General features: G+C 40.7%; 1 protein-coding gene across 6 annotated transcripts in view; it reads left to right on the top strand.

The window, feature by feature from the left end:
• ptpn13 (protein tyrosine phosphatase non-receptor type 13) overlaps window positions 1–27,811 on the top strand; it is a 64,621-nt gene that overhangs the window by 27,260 nt on the left and 9,550 nt on the right. For 2 of the 6 annotated variants that reach the window (XM_054756883.1, XM_054756886.1), the window contains exons 8-32: window positions 3,285–3,377; window positions 4,041–4,140; window positions 7,060–7,276; window positions 8,595–8,669; window positions 8,753–8,921; window positions 9,002–9,137; window positions 9,241–9,379; window positions 9,507–9,659; window positions 10,934–11,116; window positions 11,206–11,368; window positions 12,759–13,149; window positions 14,182–14,261; window positions 14,364–14,417; window positions 15,192–15,281; window positions 15,368–15,475; window positions 15,566–15,697; window positions 16,713–17,188; window positions 18,415–18,546; window positions 21,846–21,939; window positions 23,251–23,336; window positions 23,419–23,575; window positions 25,816–26,030; window positions 26,123–26,221; window positions 26,879–27,306; window positions 27,372–27,489. In XM_054756883.1, coding sequence (XP_054612858.1) covers window positions 3,285–3,377; window positions 4,041–4,140; window positions 7,060–7,276; window positions 8,595–8,669; window positions 8,753–8,921; window positions 9,002–9,137; window positions 9,241–9,379; window positions 9,507–9,659; window positions 10,934–11,116; window positions 11,206–11,368; window positions 12,759–13,149; window positions 14,182–14,261; window positions 14,364–14,417; window positions 15,192–15,281; window positions 15,368–15,475; window positions 15,566–15,697; window positions 16,713–17,188; window positions 18,415–18,546; window positions 21,846–21,939; window positions 23,251–23,336; window positions 23,419–23,575; window positions 25,816–26,030; window positions 26,123–26,221; window positions 26,879–27,306; window positions 27,372–27,489 — 4,088 coding nt within the window. The remainder of the gene's footprint in view (window positions 1–3,284; window positions 3,378–4,040; window positions 4,141–7,059; window positions 7,277–8,594; window positions 8,670–8,752; window positions 8,922–9,001; window positions 9,138–9,240; window positions 9,380–9,506; window positions 9,660–10,933; window positions 11,117–11,205; window positions 11,369–12,758; window positions 13,150–14,181; window positions 14,262–14,363; window positions 14,418–15,191; window positions 15,282–15,367; window positions 15,476–15,565; window positions 15,698–16,712; window positions 17,189–18,414; window positions 18,547–21,845; window positions 21,940–23,250; window positions 23,337–23,418; window positions 23,576–25,815; window positions 26,031–26,122; window positions 26,222–26,878; window positions 27,307–27,371; window positions 27,490–27,811) is intronic. The other 4 variants (XM_054756885.1, XM_054756887.1, XM_054756884.1 and 1 more) reach the window with 4 other exon arrangements.

A 27,811-nucleotide genomic window follows, 5' to 3' on the forward strand; every position in this document is an offset into this window, starting at 1 on the left:
CTTTGCATCAAATATACCTGTGACCTCCATGTGCAGCACACCTCTTCATATAGACCCCGGTGCACGTGTGTCGACCTCTGTGCATGCGTGTGAATGTTTTGTGTCAAAGCCAAGCTAGTACATCACAAGGCGAGGCTATTCCATGTCAATGTTCTGTAGCAATGACAGCGATGACCTTATCCAAAGTGAGCCAAGACTCACAAGCAGATACAGAATGGTTGAATTGTTCTGTGTAACAGTTTGACCAGTCCTCCTTCATTGCAAGATTAAAGTTGCACCCAGTAAAGTAAAAAAAAAAAAAAAAAGTCTGCGCAATGACTTGGGAATGCCATCCATTTAAGCTATGCAGCCCAGAGTGATACTGACGAGCAGGACTTTCAAGTTTTTGTCTCCGAGGCTGAGAAATGCATCAACCAGCAGGTTAAAGGGTCATCGTGTTTCAGCTGTATTTACATGATGCTATGTCCATTCATGAAGAGCTAAAGCCTGATAGGATGCATGTATACTTGCTTCACCCTCACAGGAGCTGCATGTCAGCAAAGTGACGCTTGTCCTACCATTTGCAATGCTTACCAACAGTATGACTAACAACCTGCTTTGTGTGTCCCATGTCCTCCTGTAGCTTGCCCTGTAGAAAATACATTTAAAAATACAGTGGAAAATTGTTGTGTTCGAACTTTGGTGTAAGTTGAATGTTGCACCTAAATTATACCTAAATTAATAAATTAGTACAGTAAAAATTGGCATATTTCAGACATAGTTGCAAACTGTGAATAATCATGATTAATTAATTTGAAAACCGTGATAATCAGATTAAAAATTGTAATCGTTTCACAGCCCTAATAAAATGTAAAGCAAATTGCCAAAGAAAAGTGATTTGTGCTTGGGAGGTGAGTTTCTTCACAGTGAGACCAGACACATTCTCATTATTGTCGACTTATTGTCACCTTAGCTACATTGTGCTAAATAATAAAATTGTCATGAATGATCATTGTGTTAACGACTGAAGGTAGCAGTTGTCACACAAGTGTAAAAAGACGTTAACCACTGTAAAAAAACAAACAAACAAACAAAAAAAAACCATTCTACATTAACTTTGATTCTTTAGTGTGACACTGGTGTGTTAGTGCAGCTCAGCTTTCTGATATAAATGGAAAAACATAGTAATAGTATGAACTCTGTTATTTGCTCGTTTTTCCCCTCATTTTTGCGTTTTTTTTAATTTTCCAAATATTTCAACTTTTTTCTCAAATACTCTGGGAATGTTTTATTCTCATAACATGACTATATTCTATATAATATTTTGACCTTATTCACATAATATTCTAATGTGTTCCCCAACTTAATTTGCCAAAAATTACAACTTTATGTTGTGTTTTGTTTCTTAATATAATGTTTTTCTTTAATATTTCAACTCTATGCTACTAAAATGATAGATAGATAGATAGATAGATAGATAGATAGATACTTTTAATAATCCCCTTGGGGAAATTCAGGTATTTCTCATAGCTGACACAATCAATGTTCACAAGACTAAAATACAAACAATAAAACCAGATAAAAGTACGGTGAAGCATATGATGTTACATATCCATAAAAACAGTGTCGCAGTGTGCTTAAAAGGGTTAAAAATGAGGAAACCGCCATGCTCAGCTCTGTTAAACAACCGAATGGCTGTTGGAAGGACGCACCTCCTGTACCACTCAGTCCGGGTGTGCAGAGAACGAGCCTCCCACTTCGTCTGCTACTTTGCTCTGCCACGATATGATGAAGGGCGTGGTTGATATTGTCCCGTATAGACTGCAGCTTGTTTTTCATTCTTCCTTCTACTTTACTCACCAGCATGTTCAAACCTCTCCTGATGTTATTTTCCCTCATAATATTACAAGTTAATTCTCATTTTTTGTCTCGTTAGAATATTTTGACTTTATTCTCGTAAAATTACAGCTGTTTTTTTCCCATTTCTTCTGTTGTTGTTTTGTTTTTCTTAAAATTTATTTTTCAACTATAGTAATGGTAATGGTTTAATTCATCTTGAACATGCACACAAGTTGCACTGGAGCACATCACATTGCACAATTCACAGTTTTTCATGTCCAAAAAGGAGTAGGAAGAAGCAAAGTTTATTAAATCCTACCCCTCATCAGTTTCACGTCCGTTGCAATACATTTGTTCACCTCCTGTTTTCCAAATGTACTTTTGCCTTTAGTAAACGCCTAGGAAAGTGTTAAGGCATAACAATAAAGGGCAATGATAGTCAAGGTTTATGCTTACTGTTAGGAAACTGCAGACTTCAAGATAGTAATTAATTGATAAAATAGTGGAAAGAATCATAACTTGATAATGAGTGCGTACAGACCATGTACTCACCAGAATGAAGCGTTAGTAGTCAGTGTACAGCAGGAGTGGTTAGACATAGTATTGTATATACACAGTGGTTCAGGTCTCTTTTTCTTGTATTTTGTAAACATCAAGTGCTTGTACTGTTGTTGTGTTTTAGGTTTAATTTTTCATCATATTTCTCCTCTCTTGTTGTTTTACGCTTTTGGGTAGAAGGTTATTGTTTGTTTTAGGAATAATTTGAGCCATTTCTACTTCCTTCTTGTAAAATTTGTTCCCGTAATTCTGACGTTATTCCCATAATTTTTTTTACATTATTCTCGTAACATTATACATTTTTCCGCAATGTAATTTTCCAAAAAAATTTCAGATCATCACGACTTTAAAAATGTATTTTTTTTCCTTACATATTTCCACGTTATGCTACTAAAATAATGTTATTTTCCCCCATTTTGTTATTCTCATAAAATAACCTTTTCTCGTTAGATTACAACTTTTTTTCTCGAAATATTTTGACTTTGTTCTTGTAAAATAACTGCAAATTTTTGCATTTTTGCTGTTGTTTAGTTTCCTTGTTAAATTCTGTTTTTAGAATGTACTGAGGGTCAATAAAAAAATAGCTGTGGGCCACAAATGTCTCCACCCGCCTCCGCCCGGGCCGCATTTTGGATACCCCAAACCTAATGTGTTCACATAATTTAACCCTCCTCCTTGTCAAAAAAGCCACAAAAAGCCCAAAAAAAGAAAAATGCATTCAGTTAAAGGTTACTCCTTTGATGCTTGTTGAACTAAGGATGGGAAAGGCCTGCAGAGGTGCCACTATAAACAGCCATGACACATTATTATGTCCTGTGCGTGAAGGTTATGCTGCATGGCAGGCATTTGTTGCTGTGTGTTTATGATATCAAGAGATGAGCTGATCTTGAGTGTTTCTTCTCCCTCAGAACCATCTCTCACTCACCACCGACACCACAGTGATTACAGTTCCTCCAGTGAAAGCCCCTCGGTCACCTCCTCTGATCCCGACTACAGGCAAGGTAAAGAATCTGTTCCTGAGGCCGCTTCTGATTCTCAAAAGATAATACCATTATCTAGCAGTACCTTAATCCTCTTGGGCATGGAATTCACCAGAGCTGCACATGTTTTTACTGGAATCCTCTTCCACTCCTCCTCTTGACATCACTGGTGGAGGTGGAGGTTTGGACTCGTTATCATGTTGGAAAACTGTTCCAGAATGTCACAATACATGTTGGAATTCATGTTTCCCTCAGTGAACCGCAGCGCCCCAGTGGCGACAGCCCCAGACCATGACACTAGATTCAAGATTCAAGAGTTTTATTGTCACTACCACCACCTTTCTTGCCGTTTTGACTCATTTTCGGTGGATAGTAAATCTTACACTGCTATTTAAACTATACACGGACTACTTTAAGGTATATCTCAGTTTCATTTCTACTGTCAGATATACTGTCAGAAAAATTGTTGCTGAGATTTGTGAGATACTGTACTCATCAGTATAGTATCGTACAAATGTGAGTAAGGCCTTGCTGTTTTTAAATTCGCATAACTTCCGTGTTGATGCAGGTCAGCTTCGCACCTCAATGCGGGCGCCCGTAGCGCCATGCTTTATTATGTACATGTGACAACTAAAAATGTACTGTATGTGTGTGTGCCCTCCCACTTTCCCATGTCATCTGCAGCTAAAAAAACAGCCGAGGTGAGACGATTCGGCTCCCAGCTGGCACTTTCCTCGGAACACGACTCCCTGTCCCTGACCAGTCACAACACACAAAGGCACAGGTAAGACAAGCCATAGAGGACCACTTGACATACAGTGAAGCGTCCTAAAGTCATACAATTCAGGGTCCAAATAAAGTTGTGTGAGTTGTGTCACTAAAGCAGCGGTTCTCGACTAGTGGGTCGGGGCCCAAATGTGGGTCACGAAGCCGTTCTCAGCGGGTCTCAGGACTTAATAGTATGACGACCCAATGTCTGTGAATGCACCTCATGTTCTTGTCTGCGCTATTTGCTTGCTACACCGCCTTGAGGTGCTGTTGAGTGGGAGGGGAAGGACATCGAGCGCAGACTTAACGGGCTGTTCGTCCGACACACAGCTGCAGATATCCGCTGGAGAAGAACCCGCCATAAAGAGTCTCAGCGCTACAGCTCATTCTGTGTTGAAAACAGTCCCTTAAAATATAAGATATGCGACAACTTTGAGTTGACAAATTCCAGCAATTTGGGTCACCACTTGTCTTTGAGGAGGGATAGTGGGTCCCATAGCCAAACCAGTTGGGAACCGCTGAACTAAAGGATTAACTCTGTGTATTTTGCTTTTTTGGCGTTTTTGGGATGACCCTACAGATGATGAAAAGTGTACTGGAGTGATCATCATAGAACTATAAATGGAACTCACTGAGACATAGAACAGGGTCAACTGCTCAATACGATTCAACTGGTTATCCATCACAAGGCTTTAATAAACTTCCAGCAATATCACTACACAGTATCGCTCTGTACCCACTTTATTTTACTTTCATTTAGTTAGCTATGTAAAACTTTGCCTGTAAAGTTAATAATGGTTTTATTAAGGCAACAATTTTAGCCTGGAGTGGATTCATTCACTTTACTGTCTTTCCGATGGGAATTTTGTTTTTTGACATTAGGAAAGTCTGCCAGCGTCACAGAACGGTTTGTGTCTGACTTTGGAGGTTCCCGGGTTAAACTGTCCCCCGCCATTAAACATTTATTTACTGTGCAGGCAATATTTTAAGTACTGTAAGTGAAGCTCTTTAATGACAAATACATCAGCTCAAACTCCAGTGTTTTTTTTCTGACTTTGACTTTAGAGACATATTTTCCTGAATTCAGTTTTTTTTTCAACCAAGAGGGGTTTGAACTTTGGACGTGTCTGCTGTTGTTCGTAATCCCCCCTGCTGCGTCACTACAGTATATCTACATTGTGTACATGTCAACTCAACACGTCTGCTCTCTTGTGTGAGGATTTTACCACCTGCGCTACAGTCCCCCAGTGGGGAAGGGAAATTGGCAGATAAGAGTAAAAAGCTTTGGTCACGTCAGCCACAAACACACGCACATGCACACACACACACACACACACACACACACACACACACACACACACACACACACACACACACATAGCTGCTGTCACACAGCCGGGTCAGCCCCCATGCTTGGCTAGTGAGGTCATCGGATGTGCCATCTACTTTCAGCAGCCTCTATCGCCCTAATCTATGGTATTTTACTGATGTGGCTTGTTTTACTTTTTTGTGTTTTTTTAATTTATTTTATTCTATTTACTTTTCCAATTGTATTTTTATATTTTCTACTTGCAAATGGTTACTGCTACTGTTTTAAATGATTTTGTTGCATAAATTATTTACTGTATATTCCGGTAACATTACTAGTTTTGCTTATATACAAATGAATAATATTAGATTTTTTAAAAATTGTTAATTTAATTTTGAGTTTTATACCTTTTTATAATGATTATATATTAATATTATTATTATTATATTGTTTTATTCTTATATCATTTATTTTATAGTCTTTTTACTGCATTATCTGCAAAACCCAAATCTGATATACTGTAGTTTGACGATTTTTTTTGCCATTTTTATTATGTAACATAAATTGCATTCAATGAACTGCCAAGCCTCCTATAGTTGTTGGGGGTGTCATGTATGAAAGCAAATAATTACTTGGGTCTCTAGTTAGCAGAGGTGTGGACTTGAGTCATGCGACTTGGACTCGTCAGAGTCCGACTTAAGTCACAATTCTGATGACTTTGGACTTGAATTGACAACAGTGCCTCGGGACTTTAGTCTGACGACTTGAAAATACTTGAGATTTTCAGTGAGCGTGTTGAGTAAAAGGTGTTCCTATTCAAAGTATTCAACTCAGGTGGCTGTTATGTCATTTCCAGCCAGACACCACATTTTTCCAGGGAATCTGCCTCATTGAATGCATCTATTAATGTCCAATCAGGTTTAAGCACAAACAACGTGCGTGTCTTATATCTGTGAGCGGCAGTCTGCTGAAGACTAGCATTGATCAACACCGGGATGTGTCAACATGCTCGTGAGGAGAATTTAATTTGGATTTGCAAATTATGAGGGCCTGGCATTTTATTTGGTAAACACTTGTTAGTGACTTTTGACTTGTAAGGACTCAATAATTTCAAACCTATGACTTTGGGCTTGACTCGACCTGACCTTTCTTGTCTTGTTTTGACTTGAGACTTGACTTAGACTTGCACATCTTTACTTGAGACTTGGAATTGAAGAATTGAGACTTACGTGACACTTGCAAAACACTGACTGTCTCCCACCTCTGCTAATTAGCGCCCTGTCAAAAAACATTGGCGTTAACAGATGTGGCTGTGAGCAGCCTCTCTATGTAGTTGTTATTAACTCCAAAAGATGGCAGCAGCTGCATTTGAAGTATCCAGCAGCTTTATTTTTATTTGTACATGCGCTTTAACGTGTAACCTGCCTCCAATTAACGCCCTGTTGTCTTGTGGTTTAAGTAAATAAACACACCAGCTATAATTTACGGTATATATTTTTTTTAATTTATGGGAACTTCCAAATAGTTTAAAGAAATCCAGGTAAAACGACCACATGGTGCTTAAAAACTGCTTAAAAAAAGCAGACCTTGACAACATTGCTGATGTTTCATTTTTCCTCCATGTAGGCAGTATGAGGGGGTATCAGATGAAGGCCTGGCAGGAGCGGAACTGCTCCTGCAGAAGCAGGAGGAGGAGGTACAGCGGCTGCAGGCTCACCTGGCTAACAGGTTGTCCCGGGCAAACATCTACACTTTGGATGACCCCCTGGCACCCACTCGCACATCCATGCTCGACCTTCAAGACCCAATGTACACGTCCTCGTTGCCGCTCCGTAAGCCCAAGGTACTTCTTCATCTCTGTTTCTATTTTGTTCTTGTTGTCTCCCTGTATAAAACATCCCACAATCTGTTGCCTGGAGCTTGTTTATAGTGCATTATTTAAGGAGGGATGGAACAATGTGGCTTGGGAAACAGATGTTTGCTAAATGTGAAGTGCTGACAATTGGCCTAAATATAATTCGCAGTAGCCTCTGATTATAATTGCAGCTATGTGTAATGCTTTGGGCAGAAGCTGACTTACACTACGTATTAAGCTATCATTTATTCTCGCTACGATGTGCAGATTGTTGGCTGCAAACTCATTCAGCGGTTATGACTTAATGTTAAATTTTGTGGGCTTTACACAAGATGGTGTCATTGAAATGGGGTCAGTGCAGTTGAAATGTAGCGCGAATGCACGAGTGTATTAAAGGTGATTAGGCCTCAACTTTTAATATTACCATATTTCCTCTAATATGTGGCTTCAACTCAAATAGATGCTTCTCAGTGGCTCTGATTAGCTTTACTATGACATCTGATGTCACCATGCAAACTTCAGCTTTACAGATACTGTGTGTGCAGTTTGGGGTGAAAAGAAAAACATTTGAGGAAGAACAAGAACAGAGTGTATCTCAATATAGAATATTACATCTTTTATTTGGATACAATTGATATTACTGGTAATTATTTTCCAAAAATGTTAATATATTATTTTTTATTAATAGTTATTACTAGTCGTAATGTTTTAAATACCATTATTTGGGGGGGGGGGGGTGGATTCCATATTACAATATAGATTAAAGTTAATTAGTTATATTAGGATCGTGGGGGCATGCTGGGGCCTATCCCAGCTGGCTTCGGGCGACAGGTTGGACTGGTCGCCAGCCAATGAGGAGAAGCGGCATAGAAAATGGATGGATGGATGGATATTGTTATATACTTTAAAATAGCAGAGTGTGTCTTAGTATACAGTAGGGGATTGTACATGTCAGTTACCTACAATGCATACTAATGTTTTTGTGTTTTTTTATTTATTATGTTAATACATATTATGCAGTCATATGTTTGTTTAATGATTGTCTGATTTTGGAAAAATACAAATAAAAAAGATTGAGGCCATAATACTATACTGTATGCTAGGGGTGTCACAAGATCTTGTGCTCATTCTCATTCAGGAAAAAAAAGGGATAAAAAAAAAGTACAATAAAAATAATTATCGTTAATATTTGAATACATTTTAGTTATATTTGTGGTGAAAATGATTAAAAACTGTATATTATTAATAAAAGCCTTACACCTTAAGTGCGATATGAGGAACTCTTTTTATCTTGTACCAATGGCAGCTGTTCCACGGGCCAGAGTTTGTGAAGATGGCTAGCGAGCCCTGCGTCATCCTCAGTGTTCCCTCTTCCATAATGGTGAGGCAATATACATATAATAGGTAAAAAAGTTCCAACGTACAGTTCATTACTTGTTGTTTTTCCCCACATCGGCTCATAAGAAGCGTAAGGGAGAAGAAGTGCAGAGAAGGATTGGTGTTGTGTTGCTGAGCGGCCAAAAGCTGGAGCTGAACTGTGACGTCAAGGCCTTGTGTAAAGACGCTCTCGACATGGTGATTGCACACGTCGGCTTAGTGGAGCGCCATCTCTTCGGTCTAGCTTACCTCCAAGGTAGCGTATGCCCACTGTCAGCAAAGTGCCTTCCTTTTTTTACTTGAAACTGAAGCCTCCCTCCCCTCTCGCAAACACAGATAATGAATTTTTCTTCGTTAATCCTGACACCAAGCTGTCCAAGGTGGCCCCCGACGGTTGGAAGAAGAAATGTGACATGTCTTTTAACCTTTTTCTACGCGTTAAATTTTTCCTTCACGATGTTAACCTTATTCAGTGAGTACATCTACAATAAAACTCTTTTTGGGGAACTTGAAGACCAGAAGAAGCATATTCTATAATAAATATGAATAATTATATTTCTTTCTTTGTATACCAGACATGCTATGACCAAACATCAGTACTATCTACAATTGAGGAAGGATATCGTGGAGGAGAGGATGCAATGCGACATGGAAAACGCCATCTTCTTGGCCTCCATAGCGCTGCAGGCAGAGTTTGGTGACTACCAACCAGAGGTACTGGATTATGTTGTACATGCAGCTGTAAACCATATTTAAGCCTAAAGAGAGATTACAGAATGAGGAATTTGTTTGAGAAATACGCATACATGACAATTAAAGGCTGCTAATGCCCGGTCTGCAGCTTCACGGGAAGACGTATTTCCGAGTGGAGCACTACCTGCCCGTGACTGTTTTGGATAAGATAGACCAGACGACCATCAAGGAGGAGTTGCCGAAACTTCACAGCAACTACTACGGAGCGTGTGAGTCGGAGGCTGAGTTTGAGTTCCTCAAGGTAAATAATAAATACAGTATGTCCCCTGGGTTTACAGCTTTGGGTGGGTCATTTTAAGGTTCTGCTGTACAGTAATAACTCATTTATCGCGGTTAATTGGTTCCAGACTCGACTGCGATAGGTGTGTTTCCACAAAGTAGGATTCCTTCATTATAAATTTAATATTTTTGCAGTTAGAACATACAAAACCTGTTTATGACCTTCTAAATACACTTTTTTTTTGCATTATTAGAGCCCTCAAAACATGAAATAACACCCCTATAATCACTTTTACACTCGTATTACCCAATATAGTTGAAAAATATGACAACTTAGACATAAATAAGATATAATATAGACTCGGCCATTAGCACTGACTGCGTACTTCTGTGGTGGCTATTGTCTCATAAATGGAACGTTACTGACACCTGGTGACCTTTGTAACGTTTGTGGTTAAGAAGCGATTCACAATGCACTTCAATCGTTTATTAACAAGCAGAGAACACCTATGCATTGAACATTCACACAGGAGCTGCCGTCAGCCACAGTTTTCACCAGCATCTGCTCTCTCCACACTGCTAACCAAAGACGCTGCTGCTAACAATCAGCTGAACACAACTGTCAACTCTAGCTAGCTGACGTCACACGCGTCATTTCCCAGGCCTCGTTCCTTAAAGGCACACACAAGTCACAGATATTATATCGCATATCACATCTTCTGAATGCCTCATATTTGTATTTTTGTTCGTTTAGCAATTTTTATTCTTCAAAATGCTTAATTTAGGCTAAGAATACAGGAAGTGATGTCAGCGGTTTTAGCTTGGCGTAACGGCCACAACTGCAGCCCGTGTGTTTACGAGGGATTTTTATTAGGGATTATTGTGCGTGTGTGAGATAATTCAAAACTGAAAAAAAAAGCCTATTCCAGCAATCAAGCCTGGCATTTGTGTCTCACCGAACACTGCAGTAACATTCCTGGCACCTAGTGACCAGTGTAGAACACTACATATCATTCACAGCATGTTTAAATGCGTCTTCTGAATGCTTTATATTTGTATTTTAGATCAGTTTGCCATTTTTATGCTTGGTAAAATCAGTCAAATTTGCTTAAACATTTTTTACTAATAATAGGCCATATTCATCCACAAAACAATAATGTATTAATTTTTGAAAAAATGCGATAGAGTGGGGGCGTAATGTTTGAACCGCGAGGTAGCGAGGGACGACTGTAATGCCATTTTATCATTTTATTTTAATAATTGTGATATCAAGCCTTGGCTGATGTTATTCCAAAGGTGAGCCAGAGGCTGACCGAGTACGGGGTCCATTTCCACCGGGTACACCCCGAGAAGAGGTCCCAGACTGGCATCATGCTGGGCGTCTACTCCAAAGGGGTCCTCATCTTTGAGGTCCTCAATGGAAATCGTTCACCGGTGCTGAGGTTTCCCTGGAGGGAGACTAAGAAGATTTCTTTCGCTGTAAAGCCATTTTGTCAAATCACCACAAACAAAACCATAATAGTGCAGCACTTTATCAACCTAATCTTCTCCTTTCACTCCCGCTGCAGAAAAAGAAGGTTTCCCTTCAGAACACCTCAGATGGGATCAAGCATGTGTTTCAGACAGAGAGCAGCAACACATGTCAGTATCTACTGCAGCTCTGCTCTGACCATCACAAGTTCCACCAGCAGACGAGGGCCCACCAAAACAACCAGGAGCTCCAAGATATAGGTGGGAAGATTGTGTCTTTCTATTTTACCGAAAATGCTCTGGTTGTAAATGAACAATTAACCCCAATGTCTCCTATAGTGTCTCTGGGTGCATGGTCTACATAAGCAAATAACCTCCCGGGGTCTCTAATTAGCTCTGGGTCATTAACAGCTGTGGCTGCAGGCAACCTCCTGATGTAGTTTTTATTAACTCCACAAGATTTTATGTATCACGAGTGGTCAGCTTTATCTGTATGCACTTTAAAATGTTTGCACTACTCAGCTGTTGGTGTGAATGTCATGCATGTTACATTATCATTACCTCTACTACAACATTGGTTCTGTTGCTGCTGTGTTGTGCAATATACTTGTTCATCGGTTACCATACAGTCAAGAGAGCTATGTTTTTCTATTTTCTTGTCCCATGAAATCCAAATCATTACTAAATTTCAAATATTAAGTTTTCCAATTTCTGTAATAACAGCCTTGATAACAGCACAAGATCGATATTTACATTATCTGCCTTTTAAAGGAAAGCTGCACTGGAAAGCAAAAATGTTGCCCATCATCCACAATCTCCTTCTCTTTTCTGTGTGTTCTGAAGATATAAAAACAGCTAAAAAGAGGCAGCTCAAAATGCATGTAATGGGACGGAACTACTCCGCCTATAAAGCCGTCTGAACTCCAAAAACTGCTCCTTTTACATAATGTGACCTGTATGTTAACAAAGCTACAGCAACATTATTATTATTATTATGATTATTATTATTATTATTATTATTATTATTATCATTAACATTGTTACGCCGAAGAACTACTTTACTGGCGTACTTACACCTCGCCACACCACACCGGCTAGCTATTAGCCGGTTAGCGACTAGCTTCACCACACACTCGCTCACAGCGCCTCGCTCACAATGCCCCAGGCCACTCCCAAAAGGTAAATCTACATATTGGAGCTGCTTTCACTGCTGCTGTGTTTTTGTTTTTGAGTTTGGAAAAGTTAATGCTAGGTGTAGCGTTCGTTTCTATGTCGCTCTGTGAAATCAATGCGCACAGGAAGGAAGTTCTGGTAATGCTTGAAATGACCAAAGTACGGCAAAATACTGTAAGCGTTACATGTTATCAGGAATGTACCTGTTACTACATGGTCACAGCATGTACATCAAATGATAAAAACATTGTTGGAGGTTTTTGGAGGTGTTTTAATAGAGGGCTTTGTAGGCGGAATAGGTGTATCAAATTGCATGTATTAATTAACTGCCTCTTTTTATCTGTTTTTATATTTTTAGAACAAACAGAAAAGAGAAAGATGTGTGCTCATGTCTGACATAAGGATTGTGGATGATGGGAAAAATTCCAAAAAACATTTTTTCAGGAAATGTAATTGGCAATTTTTCCTTGATTTTTAGTGAACAGTCCCCTGAGCAATTTGCAGTATTCCACAGACCTTCAGGGCACAGGTGCAGTGGGCAGGACATTGGGCACGGGCAGCATCGCCCCTGCCCTGTCAACCCAGTCCAACCCAGAACCCCCGAAGAGGATCTCCTACTCTGAGGTGGCCCTCAACAAGGCACCGTCCAGCACGCTCTTAGTCCGGGATGAGCTTCACTTTCCGGGTTTCCATCCAGCGAAAGTCCAACCCAATCCTCGGACCATGAGCCGCTCCTTGCACAATCTCAGACAGATGCTGGAGTCATCCGAGCAGAGCGTTGTGGACCCATATCGCGTTGGAGCGGGTCGGGTGCAACCCAGCCAGCGAGCCAGTTCCGACACGGACTCACTGTCACAGCAGACAAACAAGTGAGTGTACTTGGAGGTCATTCATGTATCCATTTTCTGCACACTACTTGTCCTGTTCCATATCAATCACAAGGCGATTGTGAATAGTCAGTTATGTGACTGAGCTCAGTTTTTGTCGATTCCTACAGTTACGACCAAACAAACCACACTAAGTGAGTAATCACTCTTGGGCCCTTGGAAACTTGGCATAGCAAGGATGAGATTATTAACAACAAAGGCTCCATTCCTACTATTAACCCACTGGGGTAAATGTACAATATGTCGATGTTTGACCATATTTCCTCATAATGGCGCCTAGGGCATTTATTTACTCAACTGCAGAGAGGACCAAGCGTCTATTAGGGGTTAAGGTGTTTTATTAGGGATAGGACTTTATTTATAAAACTAGGGATTGGCATGTGGCTACATTTTCTTCCATTATTTCAAGTGGTGTTTTTAATTGGATGGTAGAATCTGTTTCAGGATGTTCTGAACTCCTGTTTCCATGCACTTGTTGTACTGAGAAGAATAACGACGCCTTAGGCTGAGCGTATGTAGTTCAGCCTTCCGTAGCTTTGTGTGCTTCTTTAGACAGCAAACCAGCTGTGACTGAATCAACAGCACCTCTGCTGGTTGCAGCCAAGTAGTGCACTCAATTTTGTATTAATTGCTTCAAAACATGTTTTAATTCCACATCGACACACATCGGCAGAACTCTTAATGTTCAATACATTTTTATGCCCATCCCAAGCTCACTATGCTCATAGTTAGTTCCAGCTTGATTTTTCTGATGGTGGATGATGGCACCAGGCTATTGCAGCACTTCGTTTGTAACATCCCATTCCCTTCAGCCTTATCATTATTAGTCTCATTCAAGTTAGAGCGATTTTTCAGCAGTGTGTGGCATAACATTTTGACAACATGTATGACAGCATTTTTTGTGCATATGTGCAGCAATACCTCCCACAACGACGGCTTCATCATTGAGTCTGTTGAACCCTAGTGGTAGAAAATGCACAGTGCATTTAATCATCATGTGGTTTCTCACAACAGCCCAGCCTGGAGCCACTTGGAGTCCAAAAGAGAATCAGACTCCTCTTCCATAGAAGAAACGGGCCAGGCATATGTGATGGGTAAATGACATTCAATAGTCTGAGAAAGTGTGTCAAAAGTTTTGACTGGTACTGTATACTGCTTTAAGGGCAGTCTTGCTGATTTTTCCGATTTTTCTGTAGGAGTCAGTATGCACGGCTCCTCTGGACCACCCTCCAGCCCAACTTCTGCTAATGGTAGGCTGCATTTTGTTTTGGTTATTTCTGTCTCCATACAAAGGCTACATGCATTCTTAATTTGCTCCGATTGGTGCCATTCGGCAGATTTTTGATCTTTTTCTTCAGTTGATAAAGCTCTGATTGCAGTAGAGCGAAGCATGAATATGCTGTTGATTGTATGAATGTTTTACATTAACATAATACTAACATGGTTAGCACTGCCTACCTGTGGAACTGACTGCTAAGCCATTTAGGTTGTTATTAACTGAAAAGCTAGTTGTGCTTTTGGGGTTTGTGTTTCTGCAGGAGTACCTCGTGCATTAGTCAAGATGGAGGGATAAGTGATTTGTTCCAAATCGCAGTCAGTCTTGGACCAAAACCTTTAAATGTCTGCTAGAAGCTGACTCGCACCATTCAGCATGACATTTTCTTTACGAGCCCAGCAATTTTCAATTGGATACAGCTTGGCTAGAGCTGAATCCAATTGAAAATTGGTGTGGTGACCTGAAGGGGGTGGGGGTGTACAAGGGATGCCTTCGAAATCAGAGAGCTTTCTAGTACTCTTGCATGGAAGATGCGCCAGGCTATCATTAAAACAAAAGGTACTTAAAGTATTGGTGGTGTTTGTATACATACTGTACATAAGCAGCGTAGTATTATAGTTCCCCCCTAACATATTTCTTTCTTTTAAATTTCAACAGGGGTGTGATTGCTTTGTACAGAACAGCAAAATTGGCTGGATCATGCATATTGTGTACAAAACATAACACAAACTGTGTTTTTGTGTGGTAGATTCACTGAAGAAAAAAATCAATGCTTTGCCATCCCCAGAGAGACAAATCACATCTGTAAGCCTGAAGAAAGATGTGAAATATGGCCTGGGTAAAGACATTATTTTCCGTTTTTTTTTTTTACCCCACTCTGCTGCTTCTTCCCCTCTAATGTGTCCTCTTTGCTTGTATCTGTAGGGTTCCAGGTTGTGGAAGGGGAGAACTTGGGCCGTGTGAACATGGGGACCATCATCAGCTCCATTACGCCTGGTGGTCCTGCTGACGCTAACGGCAGTCTCACACCCGGTAGACCACATACACGCTCCCTCTCTCTTTGTCCCTAAATGCTCAAAATTGCATTGATCGTTTTTTTCACACTTGCTGCATGTGTTGCAGGGGATCGCCTGATTGCCGTGAACGACCTTAACCTCGAAGGGCTCTCTCACGCCGCCACGATCGACGCCCTTCAGAATACAACTGATGATGTCACTCTTGTGGTGTCACAGCCCATAGAGAGGCTCTACAAAGGTAATGTTGCCATCTAGACAAGTAAATACTGTAATGACCCGAATACATGTACAAGACAGCAGTTAGGCTCTAGAAACAAGTATGTGAAAGGTGGGTTATCTTATATTCTGGAGATTTATAAATGCAAACCAGAAGGTGGCGCCAATGGACTTTTCCCCAAGCAAGTCAGAGCCTTTCTTCCTGTCACACACATATACACACAGATGCAACCGAGACGGGACACCCAAAAAAGTGCCTCAAAGGTTGGGCAAGGTAGTTATGAGTTATGAAGCTAATTTTTCAAATATTTGTTGTCAACCACTGTCGAGCAGCTAAGGAATATAATTTTTAATTTTTTTTTATTTTAGAATTTTACCAGCTGTTTTTTTTTTTATTTTTTTTTATTTTTTATTTTTTACTGATTTTGAAAGAAACATACATGTTTGTTTTGTGTTAAAAACAGAACAAAATTAAAAATGTGTGAAAAAGAGGTTGGTCTTGAAGGTACTGTTGTCTTCGGAGCAATACAATAGTAGAGCAGAGGAGGTCATACCAAAGACTGGGAAATTATTGTTGCATAAGTAATTAAGATTATTCAAAATCGAATTGTGTTTGCTTGTGGTTGTTTTTAACCTCCACCAATTGTATATTTTTTAAATTACAGGTTTTATTAGTTTGCAAGATTATGCAATAAAAAAACATTCTTTTTATAGACATGGTGTAGAGGGCCAGGAAAAAAAGAAGTTACATTTTGATGCGAATTGAGCAATTTATCTTAAATTTCTGAAGTTACAATGGGCTAAGTGGGGCAGTGACCCACTAGATCTGGTAGATGGTGCTGCGATTAATTAACGTTTATTGTCTGTGGTCGTTGACACTCCTGTAATGAGCAATACTGCCACTGACAGGACTGAACCGAAGTGGAACATCTCATTGTAGTTGTTATTGTGTATTTGCGTGACCTTAGTTTCCTCTTACTTCTTAACTTCTGCACTATTTTAGCTGTTTCTAATGTGTTTTTTTTTTATTTATACAGAGTCTCCATCAGTTTATAGTCCAACCGTGACCACATCTACACTAGCGGCCTTAAAGCGACAAGAACTGGGCGTTCCTACAGAGACGCACACATCAACATCAACATCAAGATCCAGCCCTCTATTCCACAGCACTGGCTCACCATCACCCACTTTTCCTGCCACTCAACAGCCCAACGACGCCCTCAATTCTCAGCTCTCTTCCCTAGACATCACAAGCACTATCCCAACAATAATGCAACCCTCTACAAGTCAAGTCCACCTGTACCTCAAAAGAGCAAATAACACATTTGAGTCCGTCCCCCAAGATCCTAGACTGGAAGTCTCCTTGGAACCTCTGCCTCCGGCATTGCCACCCAAAACCAGGAAGAGTAAAGTCTTTGAGGCTCCTAAAGTTTTGGAGCCCTCTAACGATGGGGATTCAGACATGGACGAGGAGAGTCTTTCCAAAAATCAGGAGACGCTAAAGGTCAAAAAGGTACTTTGCTTTCTATTGTTTGCTTTTGGGATGGACATAATAAATGATAACCTGATCATTAAGACTTGGGTGGAGATGATTGTTGATTAATTACAACGTTAATTAATTTTAATCAACTGATTCAAAATAGTGTGCAGTATTTGGCAGCAACCACCAGGGGCGCTGTTGATGCGGTGGTTAGAACAGGGGTGTCCATACTTTGTCCAATAAGGGCTGCATACTAAAAAAAAATGAAAGGATGTTGGGGGCCATTTTGCTACAGCCAGTTCAATGTAGATATGCTAAGAAGTTACCGTAAAACAGATGTCCACATTGTAACATGGGATACATACACAGAAAGACAATCTTACCTACACTCAATGTTCCCAGCATCACTTGCGAGCTCCAGTGGTGAGACATGAGATGCTTTTTTTCCATAGGAGTCAAACAGCTGCCACGGTCCAAGCAGAAGCTGTAGTAATTCAACACTTGATCAAAATTACTCAAGATTTGTCAGATCAAAACACGATCGCTGCATAAGACTTCAAAACGTGACATCAGAAATTCACTACTTCCTGAATCTGCACTCTAAGCATCATGGGAACTGTAGTTCTTTTAGCCATAAATTATCAAAGCGTGTGAAAAATGGAGCGGCTTATAGGCTGTTTTTTAGTTTTCCTAGGTAATTTTATTTTTAGAAGGTACCACAATCCACTATAGACACAAATACCCCCTGGTCCTCACTGTGGACACCCCTGAGTTAAAACTGCATGGAATCAGTTATGGCAAATTTCAGTGGCATTGAAACAGGAGTTGAGAACATAAATATTCCTGCAAAAAATGACAACGGATTTATTATCTCAAAAGTAGTCAGTCGTCTGTAGACATCAAACTACTTCAGGCTGAATCAGCAGCCCTCAGGCAAGTAGTGCACTCCATTTTGCCTCAGTTGCTTCACAATGCGATTAATCAACGATCGTTTTCACACAGTATGCCCATCCCTCATCCACATTCTTGTGCCACCTGCCTGCCACAACTAATTACCTGTTGTGTATAACCTGCGCCTCTCATTGCATTTCAAATGTCAATGCGAGGCTCTTTAATACACGTAAAAAAAACTGCATGTCAGCCTCTTCCGCTGCCTCCACTCACTCTCTCTCTCTCTCTCTCTCTCTCTCTCTCTCTCTCTCTCTCTGCATGTCCCAGCTTGCGCTAATTCAACGTCATGCCCTCTTCTCTGTTTGCAGGACCACAACGTGGAAATGTTAAATGGTAATGCCCCAGGAGTCAATAGTCTCCGCCCTGGAGAACTATTTGACATTGTGCTGTCGAAAAAAGACAGCAGCCTGGGCATAAGTGTCACGGTACTGTTCGGCAAGGTTTTCACGCTCTCTTTCTTTGCCCCGTCCCCCACCCCCCTAATCTCCTTGCACTGGTATTGATTGGGTTGATTGTGTTGTCTGTCTGCCGGGTTTGGCTTGCTTCCCGATAGGGGTTAAATCTGGAAGGGCTTGTTGGGAACTTGTTTCTTTTACTCACCTTTGCATGCTTTGTCTATGTCCTATTATATACTAATGTGGCTTATTCAGTGTAATATTGCAGAGAACAGCACGTGGAAAGTAATTTAGCTCCATTCATATTCATTCGTTTAACATCTTAATGACTGACATGGGCTCATTTGTTTATGTAACACGTAATATTTCATATTAAAATATGTATTATTATTATTCAAATATTTAATATTAACATAAATATGTCATGTTAATTGTAGTAGTAGTATATCATACTTGTATATCATGTAATTGAACTTTATACTAAACCATTTGTAGATATTTTGCACCATATTAATTGTATAGTTTAGCCCAGGGGTCTGCAACCTGCACTCTCTTATCCTCCTGCTGTGGCTCCAGCAGGTTTATGCTTTTGTGTAGCCACTATGCCTTCCCTTCTGGCACGTCATAAGCCTTTCAAAGTTCTGCATCGGAGTTGAGTGCGTGCCGTGCAATTCTCCTCAAAGTGCTAGGGGGCAGTGATTTCTGGCGAGTCAGCTCGGTGAGAAACCATGACACTGGTCAACTATTTAGCTTGTTAGCTTTCTTTTGTCATTAATGAACAATGGCAACTAAAGAGAGTGGTACTGGAAGACTTTATAATACTTTTATTGCAAATGTTGATCCAAAAATTGGTGGAGAAGGCTGTACACCCTCTGAATGAGTCATAAACACCGGAAATAATGTACTAAAAGCTGAACGATTACAGCCATTACAGTCCGCATCACTGCGATGCAAGGCTAGAATTTCTTGGAGGTGTACGTCTCGCTAGGCAAGAGAATTTGGAGGGGAGGACAGAGATCGCTGCATAAACAGGCTGTGAATAGAATAGAGCAAAAATACTGAACTGTTGAAATACTTTGTTAAGGAGAACAATGGCGGAGGAGGAGATGTGTTGCAACACCACGGCTCTGGAGAGAGTAACCCGCCACCAAACCGGTGAAAAGAGTGATCTTAAGAAACATGACTAATTGCCAGGTGGGGCAACATGTGTGGCTCGTCACTTTGCCAGGAGGAACAGGAAGACAGAAAAGGAAAGTGACAATACGTTTAAGGAAACGACATATGTAGCATTACCTTCAATTTAGTGGTCTAATAGGTTTAGTGGCTCCAAGTGGCTTTTAATTTGGTGGAAACTGTCCCAAATGGCTCTGTTGGTGCTAAATGTTGCCGACCCCTGGTTTAGCCAAATCACAAACTATGATTACCGTAAATGAATAGAAATGCATTTAGAAGACTATTCTAGTCTTCCAAAGCCGCATAGCTTACAGTATATCCTCAAATAGTGGCCTCTGCTCTTTCACTTTAACACATAAACACCTCGGAGCTGTAATTACTTTTATGGGACGGTGATAAATAGCCCTAAATAGCATGACTTTATAGCAGCGTGACTGCTTGTAACTCGCATGTTTGTTCAGCATTCAAGAAACAAAACACTGTACAATGGTGGGTGTGAACATCTGTTTAAATCTTTTTACTTCTGTACTTTTGTTTTCCTCCCATTCTGCTGCGTCCTCAAGTAACAAAATTGGCTTTTTTTTCTTTAGACAAACCTATGGATGGAAAAAAACAATCACTACATAGCCCAGCCATTTTTCAAAAGACATCCCCTTCAGTACCAGCCATTTGAGACGATTTGGACTGATTTTTCAAGGCACACAATATTGTGTTCTATGGCTATATACAGTAAACATGGAACCTGCCAAAAGAAAGATTAGACTCACGTCTTTCATCAGGAAAAAAAGTTTGTTTCTACCTTTTTCCGTTCTTTAGTAATCAGCAGTAGAACATAAGTAAGTTTCAAGAAAATATCAGTTCCCGACAAAAAAGGGGAAAAAAACAGCTTTTTTGAAAAGATACATTGCAAGCTTAGCTTCCACTGACACATATATTTTTTGCTGCTATTTTTGCAGCTCTAAACTACTATAACAACATAAACAACAAAAAAAGTTTTTTTTTAAACATCAAAATAACAATTTATTTACAAATATAACACCGTGAACTATTTACAATTTTCACTTTTGGAACGGAAGTATGTGTGTGCATGTGCGTGCGCGCATGCGTTAAAATTTAGTAATCTTCTGCATGCTATAGTCCTCCACGTTCTTCCACTTCGTCCTTCCTGTCATGTGGGATTTTTGTATTTACAGCCGAGCTCTTATCTAATGCACTTCTGCCATCTAGAGGTCGTTTTTATGGCTTATAACTACTCTACAGCCACATGCATTATTGCAGAGTTGTGTCATCATCTCTTATAGCCTCTCGCGCAAAAAATTTTAAAGACGTATAAATACGTCTTTGGGATCGAGCGTTCGCGTTTGTAAAAACGTATAATTGAGTCTCTGGTATTGAATGAGTTAAATAAGCAACTGTATGGTGTTTCATTTCATTCCTATTGTAACACAACATAAGTAACAGCTCTTTTGTTTTGTCGAGTTTAAAAACGACGCTTTTGCAAGGAGGAAGAACAGGAAAGGCTACTTACCCGAAATTATGTACTGCACTAAAAGAGATACTAAAAGCTGACCAGTTAGAGCTCTGCGGTCCACATCGCCGTTAAACGCGAGGTTCGATTTTTTGGGATGTGTACGTCAAGCTCCGTCGAGTTTGAAGGGGGAGGAGTGAGCCGGCCTGGCTTACGTGGACTTCCTCCTGCTCCTTTTTGGACATGTTGAATTGTACAAATGTAATCATGTGATGTTTCTTCTTGTAACTTGTTAAGCATTATCTGAAACAAATAATATACAAGTGTTAAAAGAAGTTCAACCATAGCAACAGACAGCAGTGTATTTAGCTGCACCCATTAACAAGCGTATGCACAAGCGCCTAGTACGCTCTGTGTAAACAGTACTGGCCACTATTTGAGGAAATGTAGTATTTCATTTTATTTTTTGTAATAGTTAGCGTGACAAATGATTTCACTCTTTGATTAAATGTTGCATGCCATGAATCTCATTTGATATTGAATCCAAGTATATAGTACTGAGAAAGCATTTATCAGTTCTAGTTCAGTAGCTCTAGATGACATAAACTCCACACACCCACCCATCCCCATGCAAATATATTACCATTTTTGCCTTTGACTAATTACTACATTAACTATGGTGTGTCTTTTTTTTCCCCAAAAGGGGGGAGTGAATACAACAATTCAGCACGGCGGCATCTACGTGAAAGCCATCATTCCGGAAGGCGCGGCAGAGCTTGATGGAAGGATACACAAAGGTAAACACGGCTGCCAATAGGGATGATCCGATCGGGGTTTAATGCTGCCGATTCCGATACCGATCATCCAGGACTGAAATCGGCTGGATTAGTCACATGGATTAGTTACTGTATACATTTTTCAATTTATTTATAACGCTATTGGCTAATACTATAATGCTACTAATGCTATCATTAATAGTGCTATTGGCCAGGAGTGCCGTATAAAGGGGCAAAGTCAGGACAATTCCAAGGTCCCTTGACCCCAAAAATTAGTAATCGATTAATAATGCTACTGACTATATGATACGAAAAAAGAAAGCATGAAATAATCTTAATTTAGACAAAAACATATTTGACTTACTTTTTGAAGAGAACATATATCACTGGTCAAACTTCCAGAGGATGACACGCCTTTTTTAAGGAGACTTTGGATGTGGGAGTACATTGGTGGAACTTCCTGGTACGTAAGAAAGGACTCCGCGAATTCCGTGTCTTCCACTGCTGAGAAAGGCTGGTCATCTCGTGCGATGAATTCACTTATTTTTCGGCTTATTAGCTTAGCCTTCTGACTGTCACAGACATATACGTGCGAGCGTTAGCCTCTTGACCACATTAGCTGCTGTATGACTGATGATCACGCCGTGAGCCTCGAAAACTCACCATACTCCATCAATTGTTTGTTCTTCAAATGGCGCATTAACGTTATTTAACGTGCTACCCCTGCAAGACAGTTTCCGTGGCATATCTTGGTATTATTAGTTCCACACGGCAGTGATTGTTATTGTGGGAAAAGTGTGAGGACACCGCCGCCAAAGACGTTAGGTAGTTCATGACACTACACTGCACGAAAGGATCGCTGCAATAGTACTAGCCACATGTGTCGGCTTTTGTGATTGCCGTTAAAAGGCATTTATCGGCATATGCTGATGTTGTGATTTTTCACGGAAATGGGCCGATACTGATCGCTGGCCGATGGGCACTCCTAGCTGCCAATAATGTAGACCAGGCATCTTTTAAAGTGTGGCACAGGGAGCCTCCACTCAGAAGAGAATGTGGTTTTGGCCTCCCCTAATCACCACAAAAACTATTTTCCTGAGCATATTTTGTGTAGTTTTTTTCTCACCCCAGACCCAGTCTCTTTTCACACTGAAGAAACTAAAAATCTATTATTTTTTCTTTGACATCATTGACGTTAACTTGGAACATTTGTTTTTCTTTACTTTTCTCAAGCTGCTGTACCTCATACTTAGAAAACCTAGGCTGGTTCGATCTTTGGCCCGGTTAAGATACAGTATGAACACCCTCTGATTTTTTTGGTGCCCTTCTCAGGGGATCGCGTGGTGGCCGTCAATGGAAAGTCACTAGAGGGCGCCTCCCACCAACAGGCCGTCGATGTTCTAAGAGACACAGGCCAGGTAAGGTTTGAAGCTTACAGCTGGAACACTTCCATCTGGATGTGCTGATTTCAAATCAACTGCAACCCCCTCCACCTATCAGACAGTGCATTTGTTGCTGGAGAAGGGTCACCCGCCTACAGAACGAGTCCACGCTCCCGTCACTCCTCAGTGCACGCCTTTGAACGCGAGGAGTGTCCGAGAGCAGAGCATGGGGAAAACTCTTAAAGTCAAGCCAGAGTACAGTTTTTTAACACCAGGTATGCTGTCAACATTTCGTAAAAATACACTAGAATGACTAGTGAAACGTCTTAAAGGGGACCTATTATGCTTTTCCTCTTTTGTGACCTATACAGTAAATGTTGTTACAATGTTGTATTCTTGTGTTAAACAATGCCAATGCGTCAGATAATGAGGTTTGCGCATTTGGAAGTGAGACCTGAAACTAGTTTTGGGAGGCTTTGCACGCTGTGTTTTTTTTTTTTTTAACACCGAGTTCCATTGATATCCATGCAACGCGGACTTCCTTATATGGGCATGCCCAGGCAAACGCTGTAGGCCTGCGCTCCTCGCGCTCTGCTTCCCTCTGTTTACCGTGTTAGCATGTATGGCTCCCGGGAAATATTTGTTCGGGTGTTCCTAAAGAGGCAAGCATCAGGCAGAAGTGGTTGGCGTTGCTGATTCCCGGCCAGCAAGAGAAAAATGTGGAGTAAATTACACAGACCGTTTGGACGGAGGCAGGAAACACTGCAGGAAGAAGTGCAGAGTCTGGAATGTCTATTTTCTGTGCGGGTTATCGTGTGTAGCTGCTCTATACGAGTCCAGAACTCAATATAAAATTAGTATAATAGGTCCCCTTGAAGTTCATGCACAGTCTGTTCTGAGATGTTTTGGAGAATGTTCACACTAGAAAATAATATAAATAGTCCGTTCTCCATCATAAAACCTTTATTAACAATACAGGCTATTTATTTTTAAGTACCATTCAACAGTTTTAACTGTTATACAAGTGTAAAAATAATAACCACTGTTAACTGCCCTTGATACACTCTTTAAGGATATAATTTTTAACATTCTTAATTGTTATGCAAGTGTAAAACGAAGTTAACCCCTGTAAAAAATAAACACATTCAGCAGACTACAGTAAGATATATTTTAAGCACTTAAAACAGCAAAACCTCCAAAATATAAAGAGTAAATTTAATACAGTTGCAGTCAAAACTATTTATCCCTTATTGTAAATTATGTTGATTTACAAAAATGTATAAACTTGCAATAGTTTACAAAATTTAAATAGCTCAATGCATCAAATATATATATTTTAAAAAATTGGCCATCTTTTTTGAGTGCAACTGTATCAATATTGGTATAGGAAGGAAAATAAGCAAAAAACAGTCACATTAGGCAGTTTGCTTTCTCACTAACTGCGGAGCATGCAACATGTTCTATGCCGCTTACCCTCAAAAGGGTCGCGGGGGGGATGCTGGAACCCATCCCAGCTGACTTCGGGCGAGAGGTGGGGTACACCCTGGACTGGTCGTCAGTCAATCACAGGGCGCATATAGACAAGCAATCATTCACACTCACATTCATACCTATGGACAATTTAGAGTCGCCAGTTACCCAACATGCATATTTTTGGAATGTGGGACGAAACCGGAGTACCCGGAGAAAACCCACCCACGCACGTACGGGGAGAACATGCAAACGCCACACAGAGATGCATGCAGCATTTAATGGTGTATAAACGTCTCCACTCCAAAAGGACGCTATTGAAAGTAATTAGGACGACGATAAAAATTTAGGGCTTGTTTTCTTTCTCAGTAGCGTTCACAAAATGCCTTTTGTTTTTTCTTGTTTTCAACATAATTTCCTTTGGGTAATCTTATTTAGGAGGAAAATAAGTGTGTGTTTGTGCACCCTCCATTCGCTGCACAGTGGTGCCTTTGTTTTGCACAGAGTGATATCTAGATGTTTTTATGTAGACATTCTAAAGATAGTGCATCACAAGAGTTCCTTCAAATGTGGTTTTTCACTTTTTGGAACTATCTAGTACTTCTGTATTACATTGAAATTCTGAGTAGTCAAAGCACACATTCATAAATGTATCTTTAAGGCATAATAAATAAATAACTATCAGTTTGATTTTCACAGTAATCACATTGCTCTTCCTGAGCTGTAACTAATTGTTTACCGTATATCAGATATTTCTCATAGAACACCCAGAAGTTGTGCACAAGCGACTTTTCAATGTGGGTAGGTTGTAAACATTAAGCCTTTTTGCAAACTATTCTACAGAGGTTTGTTTTTTTTATTTTGTTAATGACTTACTTTTTTTCTTGTACTTATCATTTATTTAGCATATTTAATTCCAGCCAAGTTTGTTGGACAAGAATGTTCCTCAGTTGTCGAATGTGATAGTTTGTATGAATTGTAATTTATACACCAGACATGCAGTGTTGAAATGAGTAAACTGCATCACTCTCCATGCCCCCGCCAGACAATGTATTTGAGGTGCTCCTCATGAAGAACGCATCAGGACTGGGTTTCAGCTTCAGTCGGGAGGAGAACATCCCAGATGAACCCCCGGGCTCCAGCATGGTGCGAGTTAAGAAGCTGTTTCCTGGCCAACCGGCTGCCGAAAGTGGGCGCATTAACGTGGGCGATGTGATCATGCGGGTCAATCAAACACCCCTCAAAGGACTGTCACAGCATGTATGAAGACTCCCCCCCCCTCCCTCCTTTCTTGGGCCATTGTTTGATGAGAAAAATCCGAATCAAGCTGTGCCATACATTTGTGTGTGCAGGAGGTGATATCAGCATTGCGAGGAACAGGACAGGAAGTGACGTTGCTTCTCTGTAGGCCTGAACGTGGCGTTCTTCCTGAGTTGGACACCTCAGCTTTGGTGAGCATTGCCGACCTTCTCCTGTGTTAGCAAAAATGATCAAATAGCTATCCTGATTAAATGTTCTTGTTTGATTATGGGGAACAATTTAGTAATCAAAAACACATCCAAAAATATAATAATTTTGATATATTATTTTTTGATAGCAGAAAAATATTAACCACAATCATTTTTGCACAATTGTTTCAACCAAACAATAAATGCTTTTTAACAAAACGTGTTCTTCAAACGGTAACTAATTGAGACTGATCAGCAGCGCCTCTGCTGGTGCAGCCAAGTAGTGCATTTAATTTTACCTTAATTGCTTCAAGAGGCCTAGCAGTTAGCATGTTGGCCACACAGTCAGGAGATCTGGAAGACCGGGGTTCGAACACCATGTGGGGTTTGCATGTTCTCCCCGTGCATGTGTGGGTTTTCTCCTTTTACTTCGGTTTCCTTCCACATTCCAAAAACAGCATGAATGTGAGTGTGAATGATTGTTTCTCTATATGTGCCCTGCAAATGCCTGGCGACGAGTCGAGGGTGTACCTCCCCTCTCGCCCAAAGTCAGCTGATAGGCAACCCTAGTAAGGATGAGCGGCATAGACAATTTTTGACGATTTTTCTGGAAATAAACCAATGTACAAACAGCTATTAAAAATGTGGACTTCTTCACAGACACCATCACCTCGTAAAGAGCCATCAACCCCACCCAAGCCTCAGCTGAATCAGGGAAGGGCTGAGGACAGAAGGAGTCAGGGCAGCGTGGAAGGTGCCTTGGAAAGGTTACGGCTCAAATCCAACAACAGCGTGGAGGACCCCATTGAGAGGCTGGCTCTTAAAAGTACCAGCAGTGTGGAGGACATTCTTGAAAGGCTGCAGGTCAAGACTCCGGCCCGGCGCAACAGCTACAGTGACAGCACGGATGGCGACGAGGAGGTGGAGGAGGCCTTCAGCCCGAGCGCCCTGGAGCACAGCAGACAGACTTGGGAGCGGAGCATCTACCAGACCCCCAGCAGCAGCCTTGGCGGTCATCTGGATGACAGCAGCCACTCTGCTTTCTACTCACCACATCAGGCTATCACCAGACTGGACATTAGCAAGAGGTAACCAGCTTAAAATGGTCTGTTTGGCTGTATACTTGCTGACATGCTGCGGGTGTTTTGTACAGGAGTCAAGAGTCTTCTCTCATGGCTGGCCCGAGCCCTGATCCCCTGCCTCCTCCTCTCCCGCTGCCCTTAAACCTCACAACAGCTACAAATGGACCAGGGATGGATGAACTAGTCCCAGTAAGGACATTACATTGTTCTAAGGGTGCTTTCACACAAGCATCCTTGTCTGTTTTAACCTAACTTCAGTTTGTTTCCTCCTTGCTGCAGTGAAGACAGTCAGGAACAGTCTTTTGCTAAACTGTGTCCCCTCATCTTAAATGCCCCATGGTATACTATTTTTCGTCAATTTTAAGGAAGCCTTAGAGGTCCCACAGTAGTGCCTGTGAATACTGTATTCGGATTCATCCAGGTGATTGTTTTCCAAGGGTATTGAATCGATCGTAACAGAACAGTCCAGTTGCGATCAATTCAATGCCCTGAGAAGTTCCAAAAGTGTTTT

Source organism: Dunckerocampus dactyliophorus, chromosome 17, assembly GCF_027744805.1.
Source record: "Dunckerocampus dactyliophorus isolate RoL2022-P2 chromosome 17, RoL_Ddac_1.1, whole genome shotgun sequence".
Classification (NCBI taxonomy): Eukaryota; Metazoa; Chordata; class Actinopteri; order Syngnathiformes; family Syngnathidae; genus Dunckerocampus; species Dunckerocampus dactyliophorus.